This window comes from Myotis brandtii, unplaced genomic scaffold (assembly GCF_000412655.1).
Source record: "Myotis brandtii unplaced genomic scaffold, ASM41265v1 scaffold573, whole genome shotgun sequence".
Classification (NCBI taxonomy): Eukaryota; Metazoa; Chordata; class Mammalia; order Chiroptera; family Vespertilionidae; genus Myotis; species Myotis brandtii.
Window position 1 is genome coordinate 100,892 of NW_005370145.1, and position 9,800 is coordinate 110,691.

A 9,800-nucleotide genomic window follows, 5' to 3' on the forward strand; every position below is an offset into this window, starting at 1 on the left:
TCCAACAAAGCAAATATTTACACAAAGAGGGTGATTCCCCTCAAGCCGCAGGGGTAGATCAAGCCAGTGGTACCGAAATAGACATGACTGTGTCCAGTCCCCAAGATTTTAATCACATTTAATGACTGTGCAAGTTACGCCAGGAAGAAGGAACATGTGATGTTTCTCTGGGGCTTTGTAATATAACTTATGTTTTATTTACAAGGCTGCAATAGAGGGGTTATGTGATTGCTTTCTCCCCAACTCCACTTACTAGCTATTTGTATAAAGCTATATTTGGTGTTTTTTAAAAACACTGAGAACAAGGCAAGGCAAAAGAAGAGGAAAGATGTTAGGATAAAGGGAAGTTTCCCACAGGAATTACCAAGAATTTATTTCATAGAGGAAGGCCTCAATTGCTTCTTGCTCATGGAAATGTTTTCACCTGCCTTGCTAAAGCCTTGATACTCATATCTGGGACGTATTAAGCAATTCAGAAAGTTTACTCATTAACTTTGATTGATCTAATTCAGTGATTCGCAAAGTGGGCGCTACCGCCCCCTGGTGGGCGCTGCAGCGATCCAGGGGGGGCGGTGATGGCCACAGGTGCATTTGTTTTAACTTTTTTTGTATTACCTTTCTATTCTGAGTTCAATAAATAGTTTCATAATTTCAAACTTCAATGTTTCTAATTTACACCTTTCTTTACTATATTTTACGAAAAAGGTAGAAACATTAATACATATATCTTTCTGTTTAATTGCTATTAAAATTTTAAAAAATTAATTTCCAGGGGACACTGAGTAATATTTTTTCTGGAAAGGGGGCGGTAGGCCAAATAAGTTTGGGAACCACTGATCTATGGGAAAGAAAATGCTCTTTTCACTATAACATAGGACTTTCCCAGGCCTCACCTAGCTTCTTCATTCTGTTATTTTATGGTTGCTAAAAATTAGTCCGTGTGTAATGCATAAGGTTTCACAAAAGAGTATATACTGTGTGGTTTCATTTACATAAAATTCTGGGAGATTTTGGGGATGAAGGAAATTTTCTACACATTGTTGGAGTGGTAGTTACGTAGGTATTTATATTTCTCAAAAGTCATCTCTACTCTTTCAATGAGCTCATTTTACTATGTAAGAATTGTATCTCAATAAAATTTATTTTTAAGGTTACGAATCTGGGTTGGCAAAGCGAAAGGGAACTCTTATGTACTACTGGTAAGAATGTAAATTGGTGCAACCACTATGAAAAATAATATGGAGCTTTCTGCAAAAATTAAAAATAGAACTACCATATGATCCAGCAATCCCACTTCTGGGGATATATGCAAATGAAATGAAAATGGTTTATCTGCATCCCATGTTCATTGTAGCATTATTAACAATAGCCTAGATATGGGAACAACCTAAGTGTTCATCAGTGGGTGAATAGATAGAGAAGATGTGGTATATATGAGCAATGAAATATTATTCATTCAGGAGGTAGAAGGAAATCCTGCCATTTGCCACAACATGAATGGGCTTTGAGGGCATTATACCAAGTGAAATAAGCCAACCCAGAAAAACAGATATTGCATGGCATCACTTATATGTGGAATCTGAAAATATCAAATTCATAGTAAGAAATAGTAGAAAAGTGGTTGCCTGGGTGGTGGGGGTATAAAATATGGAGAGGTTGGTAAAAGGGTACAGACTTTCAGTTATAAAATGAATAGGTCTGAGGCTCTCATGTAAAACGTGGTGACTATAGTTGATCACACTGTATAGTATAAGTGACATTTGCTAAGAAAATAGAACTTAAGTATTCATACAAAAAAATAAATATGTAAAATTATAGATGTGTTCATTAACTAGATGGGGTCTTTACTTTACTATATATATCAAATCACAACCATGTATACTTTAAGTAACTTAAAGTTTTATATGTCAATTATACCTCAATCAAGCTGAAATTTATTTTTAAAAACACCTTAGGAACTCTATATAATCTTTGAAAGTTGAGAAAAAAGTTCAAAATGATGGCAGTGCTCCAATCTCCCAGGGCTTATTTCTCTCCCACAGAGATCTTGTTAGGGGTGTCTGGGGAAGAATCCCTCCCCCATTCCTGCCATTTCCATGGTTCAATGGTCCACAGGAAGTAGCTCTAAGACACTCCTATCTGGACCTGCTAATGCTGGCCTCACAGATCCAGCGGTAGAGCCTCTGGCAGACGTCGTCATTCCATTTGCCATCCGGGTGGAAGTGGGCACAGTCCTCACCTCCACCCAGCCCGTGCCCCTGCCAGTCGTCTGGCTGGCCCGGCTTCCAGTTCCTGAGGGGGAAGGGCAACAGCAAGTTGGGAACATCAGATGGAACAGAGTGGGGGTGGGGAGAAGAGGCTATAGGTCAGATCCTCGAAGAGGGGAGGAAGAGCACAGAAAGCAAATGTACTCACTTGAAGTTGGTCTCATAGTCTGTTCCATCCACCCATTTCCAGGCTCCTTCAGGATCACTGAGGCCCATCCAGGTATATGAGGAGCCTATGTGCTTCTGGACAAAAATCTGGGACGACAGAATGACAATAATGTCTTCTCCCCATCCCAACCAACTCCTTGGACTAGGAGTTCTAAACTTTACATGTACATTATATTAGTTGAGGGGATTTGGGATGTTTATCCCAATGCCCAGGCCAATTGCCGTCAAACTCTGCTTTAACAACAGAGACTGGCGATTCCATCATTGTGCGAACATCATAGAGCAGTGATGGCGAACCTTTTGAGCTTGGTGTGTCAGCATTTTGAAAAACCCTAACTTAACTCTGGTGCCGTGCCATATATAGAAATTTTTTGATATTTGAAACCATAGTAAAACAAAGATTTATATATTTTTTTAAATATTTTATTGATTTTTTTACAGAGAGGAAGGGAGAGAGACAGAGAGTTAGAAACATCGATGAGAGAGAAACATCAATCAGCTGCCTCCTGCACATCTCCTACTGGGGATGTGCCCACAACCCAGGCACATGCCCCTGACCGGAATTGAACTCTGGACCCTTCAGTCCACAGGCCGATGCTCTATCCATTGAGCCAAACCGGTTTCGGCAGATTTATATTTTTGATATTTATTTTATATATTTAAATGCCATTTAACAAAGAAAAATCAACCGAAAAAATGAGTTCGTGTGTCACCTCTGACACGCGTGTCATAGGTTCGCCATCACTGTCATAGAGTGCACTTAACAACCTGGATGGGATAGCCTACCGCACACCTAGGCTGTAGCCTATTGCTCCTAGGCTATCAGCCTGTGTGGTGTGTTACTCTACAAAACCACAAGAGATGATAAAATCAAACACAAGAGGAAAGGATGCACAAAAGAGACACAGTAAGCACAAGGTGTATGATATGAGGCTGCTGCCACCAAAAACAGCATATGTTTAAACAACAAACTTTTTTTTATAAGTAGAAAGAATACACTCTAACATAATAATAGTATCCTATCTAATAAAGCAGGAAAATGCAAATTGACCATCACACCATCACAAAGGTGGTGGCGCCCACAGTGGAGGAGGGGTTTCTATAACACAAGATGGCTGCACCCACAGCAGGGGCCTAGCTCCCCTAAGGAGCCTTAACGAGCAATCAGCAGGCACCTGAGGCTGTGCCCCCCACCCAGTGGGGCTTGACAGGGAACCTGAGGCCACACACCCCACCCGGCACCAGGCCAGGGGACCTGAGGCTGCGCCCCCCGCCCAGCAGGGCTTGACAAGGGTGGGGCCAGCCAGGTCTGGATCTCGCCCAACGGGGGTGGGGCCAGCTGGGTCTGGGTCTTGTGCGATTTTGAGGTGCCATGGGTGGGCAGCGACTTGTCTCTGGGTCCTGCGGTACACCCCAGACTCTGACAGGAGGAAGATTTTCATATACATTTTAATAATTTTCTTTCATTCTGACACTTCTATTATAGAGAAAGGGCAAATAGCAATATTACAATATTTCCTCTAATCAATCCCCTTTTAATGTGCATGAATCTTCATGCATCGGGCCTCTAGTAGTATCATAAATGCATAAATCAGTAACAGTTGTTTATTACCATTTTCAAGTACATATACTGTGCATAATTGTAAGTGCTGTGCTTTTATACATATGACTGGCAGTGAGGTAGGTCTGTTCACACCAACATCAGCACACACACCTGAGCAATGTGCTACACTACATCATGACGGCTACTGCCCACTAGGTGAAAGGAATTTTCGGCTCTAGTCTAATCTGATGAGACGACTGTTATCTCTTTGGTCCATCCTTGCTGAAATGTCATTGTGTGGCCCATGATTACAAATCCCTCAGGTGTGGCTCACATCGCCATGGTCTTAAAGCTCCCTGGTGATACCATTGTGCAGCAAGAGTGGAGAACCGTTTCTTTGGTGAGGCCAGTTCTCAGGACCTGAGCTCAGACCTGAGCCCTCACCTGCTCCTCTCTGGAGTTGATGACAACCAGGTGGGCATTCTGCAGCTGGCAGTACTTCTCGGCTTCGGGCCAGGGCTTCCCAGTACCAGAGACCCAGTAGCAGCTGCCTTCATGCTTCAGCCAGTTAATGGGACAGCAGGTATTTTGAGAGCCTGAGGTGGAAAGGGAGGAGGATCTCATATGCTGCCCAACATGGGCAGAATATGGGGCTAGGCACTGCCCTCCACCACTCACCATTGCTCTTGAGCGCAGCCATCTGACAATTCAGGGAGTTCAGGCCTTTGACGAGTTTCTGGACTTGCAGGAGCATTTCAGAATGACCTGGGGCACACAGAAGGGCAGTGGGGACAATGCAGGGGGCCCAGCTGAGGGCCCTCCATGCTCTCCCACCACATCAGGCCCAGGGGCAGGGGAGAAGGGGCCTGACCTGCTTTGAGTTCCTGCTGCTCTTTCTCCAGCTTGCTCTCCAGAGAAAACACCTTGTCATTCAGGCTACGGGCTGGAGGGGAGGGCACTCAGCACCCCAGGCTGCTCCCACCCCACCTCTGTCCTGAGAGCCCGGCCCCCACCCTTGCACACTCACTCCTGGAGGGCCTCTCACCTGCTTGCAGTTCCTGCTCCTGGTTTTCCACCACAGCTTTCAGAGATGTTATTGTTGTTTGCAAACTGCCACCTGGAGGACATGGGGACTCAGTGCTCAGGATTCAGCACCCCCTCCCCCAGCACGACCCCTCCCATCCAGAGCCCCTTCCAGCCAGGCTCACCCTGGGAGTGCAGTGCCTGGACCTCAGCCATCGTGTTGGAAGTGAAGTTGCTGAAAGTTGCTCTCAGGGTCTCCACATCACTTTGAATCTTGGCATCTGATCAGGCAGGTGGGACAATGAGAGCTAAGATTGCTCAGTCCTCTCTGTGCTGACACTCAGCAGGGCACTTGACATACATTGGCTCATTGGGTCCTCACAGCCACCCCACTTCAAGGGACAGGCACTGTTGTTATCCTAGCTTGCAGAGAGGAAACTCAGGCTTCCAGAGGTTAGGCACTTGGACTACATTACCCATGAGTAAGCAACAGAGCCAGCAGCCGCCTTTACCCACCATGATCATCATCAGTGCCTGGGTTACTGTACCCACTATCGCCCCCTTCCCTGCCCATCCTGGGACACTCACTTTTGGATCCAATTATGCAGATATCGACCAGCAGGAAGAGGCTGAGGCCCAGGAAGAGCAGGAGGAGGCAGGGTACAGAGCAGAGACGCTTGAGGAAGGCTTGGGGAGGACATGGCCCTGTAGAGGACATCAGGACATGGAGGTTGAGGACAGGAGAGACACAGGGGAGGAGCAGAGGGCCACAGGGACCTGTCAGGGATGAAGAGTGGTGTAGGTAAAGCTAGGGAGAGGTTGTGGTGCAGGAGATGCCCAGGCTTCTGACCCCTCATGGACCAGCACAAGTTCTCAGTCACACAGACCCCCTCTCTCCCGGAAACACATGATGACATGTAAGGTCTTATCATCATGCCTGGAACAGGGGGCAGGAGGACACAGAGTGAGCCGGGGCAGCCAGGCCCTCAGCAGGCTCATGCTTATCTGTATTGTCAGGTTAGCCACCGTTTTTCTTCCAAACATGACTGTTCACTCTCCCAGTGTAAATGCTCATGACCTTCCCCAGGGTATAGCAGCCAGGACTGCTTTGGTCCACCCTGATCCTGTCCTTCAGAGGATTGTGAATCCTCTTCATACGGGAGCCCCCTCAGAGTGGGAGAGCCCAGCAGTGCACATGGTAGAGGTGCAGATGTACCATGACAACAGATATCCTTCTAAACATATTAAGAAAAGTATTTTAGAAGACACCATTTCTCCTTTCCTCTTACCATTTCTAGAACCCTGGCTTTTCTTCTCACTCTCCAAGGCCTGGAGGTCTTCATACTTCACTGACATCCTTGAACCAACTCTGAAATGGAGGCAGGGCCAGAGACCAGGCTAGGGATGGAGTTAGGGCAGTGGTCGGCAAACTCATTAGTCAACAGAGCCAAATATCAACAGTACAACGATTGAAATTACTTTTGAGAGCCAAATTTTTTAAACTTAAGCTATATAGGTAGGTACATTGTTATTAACTTAATTAGGGTACTCCTAAGGCTTAGGAAGAGCCATACTCAAGGGGCCAAAGAGCCGCATGTGGCTCGTGAGCCACAGTTTGCCGACCATGGAGTTAGGGGATGGAGGAGGTTGGAGCTGAAGTCAGGGATGATGTCGAGGTAAGAGAAGTTCAGGTTGAGGATGAGCCAAGGGTTAGGGAGAGGAATGGGAATGGGCCTAGGTTTGCAGCAGAGGTTGGAAGTGGGGTCAGGATTGGTCTCTGGGCTGGGGTCAGATTGAGTGTGGGAATGAAGGTGAAGGTAAAATTGGAGCTAAATATGTGACTAGGATTGGGTCTAACATTGGGGATGCAATTGAGTTTGCATCTCCTTCTTTGATCTTGGTTAATACTTCAGCTTGGACCTGAAGTTGGAAACAGAAGAGAGTCAATTTGGGGCTTGTGTTAAGATTCATGTTGACTTTGGGGCTGAAGCTATGTTTGGGGGTTAAAGGAGAAGATGGTGTTTCTAATGAGGTTAGGACCGAGGTTAGGCTGGGGCTAAAGATGGGGCTGAGTGAGTCTCAGTTTGTTACCGAGGTTTGGCTGTCATATTTCAACCTGAATCCAGTTAAGTGAATAGAGTCTAAAATTTCTACTTGGCCACTAAATCTCCAAGCTGCCCTTTTATATCTCTTTGTATTCCATCTCTCTTGAGACCCACAGCTCCTTCTTCCTGCTTTCTCTAACACCCTCCCTGTCCCCTTGGTCTCACCTGCATCCCCAGCCCAGTTACCTGTGCGAAGTCTGGAGGCTGTGATTCTTGGGTTTGCCACGCAACAATGAGCAGAGTTGGATAAAATGAAATCCTGGAGAATTGGGTAGAGGTGCCTGGGGGAGGAGTCGAATAAATGACTGGAGTCCTGCTGGTCTCTGTGTCTGAAAGCCCAGGAGTCTATACTCTGGGATCTCTCATTTCCTTGACTTTGGGCAGTAAATAATCATCAGATCACAGGCTGAGACTGTGTGTTTGGGGTGTTAGCTATCAAGCCAGCTTTGCTCTCCTCCTCCAGTATATGCCTCCTCCCTTTCCGCTTCTTTCAGCCTTCCTAACTTCCTCATTTTTATTATTGTGAAATGAGTCCTGACCAGAAGGGATAAGTGGTCATTGGGCATCATAGTGACTGGTTGACCGGTCATAACGATTGCTTAGGCTTTTATATGTATATAGATTTGGTGTTGTTTTGTTTTAAATATATGACCATGGCTTATAAACAGCTTCTAACTGGATTTTTTTTTTACCCAACCTAAGATTTTCTGTCCATTTATTAGTAGAATTAAACCTATTTACTATTCACATTTATTATATTATTAATACTACTAGAGGCCTGGTGCATGACATTCATGCACTGGGGTGGGGATCCCTTAGCCTGGCCTGTGCCTTCTCACAGTCTGGGACCCCTCAGGGGATGTCCGCTGAGGGGTCCTTAGTGCTGCCGCAGAGGCAAGAGAGGCTCCCGCCACCGCTGCTGCACTTGCCAGCCGTGAGCCTGGCTTCTGGCTGAGCTATGCTCCCCCTGTGGGAGCACACTGACCACCAGGGGGCAGCTCCTGCTTTGAGCATATGCCCCTTGATGGTCAGTGTGCGTCATAGCTACTGGTCATTCTGCCATTTGGTCAATTTGCATATTAGCCTTTTATTATATAGGACTAGAGGCCTGGTGCATGAAAATTCATGTACTGGAGGGGGGTCCCTCAGGCCAGCCTGCCCCCTCTGACAGTCCGGGAGCCCTGAGGGGCAGCAGACGACCTGGTGATCAGGGGAAGGCAATGCCCCCATCACACCTCTGCTGCTGCCACTGCCGGCAGCACAAGCCTCAGCCGGCCCTCGTTACCAGAGCCTTGTGCAGCCCTGGAAGGCTGGGCAGCCACCATCCGAGGCTTGCCTTCACCTTGGGCTGGCCCTGGGTGGCTGGGCAGCCGCCATCTGAGGCTTGCCTGCACCTCAGGCCGGCCCTGGCTGGCTGGGAGACTGAGGGGACTGGGGAACTCAGGAGGCAGGCACCCCGGTGGGGCTGAGGGGACTGGGCACCATCATCTTGTGGCTGTGGGTGCTGCCATGTTTGAGGGTGGGGCAGTCAATTAGCATATTCCCTCCTTATTGTCTGTGGGCACCGCCATCTTTGTGATGGCATGAGGGTCAATTAGCATATTCCCTCTTTATTAGATAGGATAATTTATTTTTGCTATATAATTTTATGGGGGGGGGGTGTTTGTTTTTAACCCTCATCCAAGGATATTTTCCATTGATTTTTTTTCCAAATTATAAGAGAAAGTTTATTTAGAAAGTTACAAGGTAGTAGAAGTGAGCCAGCTGGGCTGCATAGGCTCAGGAAACAATTTACAGAGGCAAAAGAAGAACCCCTGGAGCTTAGGAGAGGGAAAGGCAAAGGTAACATGCTCAGGGGGGAGGGACCAAAAATGCCTTTCTCCACCCCTCCACTCCTCCACCCCCAGCTTTTCTCCCGCGCAGAACCTCTTCCAAGCGGCAGACCCCTTAGTGGGCAGAGACCACCGCAGGGCTCCGAGTGATCCCTCTTAGGAGGCTGGAGTCTAGCACGCACGGAGCAGGTAAAATAAGGAATTTGGAATTTTTCCCATTGATTTTGAGAGAGAGTGGAAGGGAGGGGGAGAGACACAGAGAGAGAAACATCGATATGAGAGAAACACATCGATTGAGTGCTTCCCGCACATGCCCCAACCAGGGCTGGAGGATCCAGCCTACAACAAAGGTACATGCCCTTAACCAGAATGGAGTCTAGGACCCTTCAGTCTGTAGACCAATGCTCTATTCACTGAACCAAACTGACCAGGACTATAATTTTATGTTTTGATCTACCATATTTTCTTGCCTTTTTTTCTGACTTTGACAGGTTGTTGTTGTTTTGTTATTGTTGTTTTTGCATTTTCTTTCTTAAAATGGTTTAGAAAATTTCTTGCTTCTATTTTTCAGTGTTTCCCTTCAAAATTTTCTCACTGGGTTGTCGTAAATGTTTCCCTCCACGTCCCGCGTGGTTCAGGGTTCAATATCTGGAAGAGGAGCCACACACAAATGAAATAGAAAAGACAAGAGATAATTTGGAAATATTGGGGGACTAGGCGGGTAAGTCCAACTCAAGAGGAAGGACTTCCACCCGTGCTCAGTCCGCACCGACCTTTTATAGTCTGAGGTAAACAATGCAGTGGTTACCATAGTTACAGTTCTTGTGAGTTTCACCTGTTTTGATCATGTTTACACTCCCTG

The 9,800-nt window shown here is 46.6% G+C and overlaps 1 protein-coding gene and 1 long non-coding RNA gene across 2 annotated transcripts in view; both read right to left on the reverse strand.

Moving 5' to 3' along the window:
• Positions 1-1,877: 1,877 nt before the first annotated feature.
• Positions 1,878-7,728, reverse strand: CLEC10A (C-type lectin domain family 10, member A). The gene is made up of 10 exons (XM_005878709.2): positions 7,293-7,728; positions 6,291-6,399; positions 5,590-5,706; positions 5,187-5,282; positions 5,024-5,095; positions 4,850-4,921; positions 4,657-4,743; positions 4,423-4,574; positions 2,416-2,522; positions 1,878-2,292 (listed from the first exon to the last, which is right to left on the reverse strand). The coding sequence occupies exons 2-10, from the start codon at positions 6,355-6,357 to the stop codon at positions 2,136-2,138; spliced, it is 927 nt and encodes a 308-aa protein (XP_005878771.2). The 5' UTR covers positions 6,358-6,399; positions 7,293-7,728; the 3' UTR covers positions 1,878-2,135.
• Positions 7,729-9,461: 1,733 nt separating this feature from the next.
• LOC106728241 overlaps positions 9,462-9,800 on the reverse strand; it is a 2,254-nt gene continuing 1,915 nt past the window's right edge. Inside the window, exon 2 of the long non-coding RNA XR_001364521.1 lies at positions 9,462-9,586. This is a non-coding gene — a long non-coding RNA (uncharacterized LOC106728241). The remainder of the gene's footprint in view (positions 9,587-9,800) is intronic.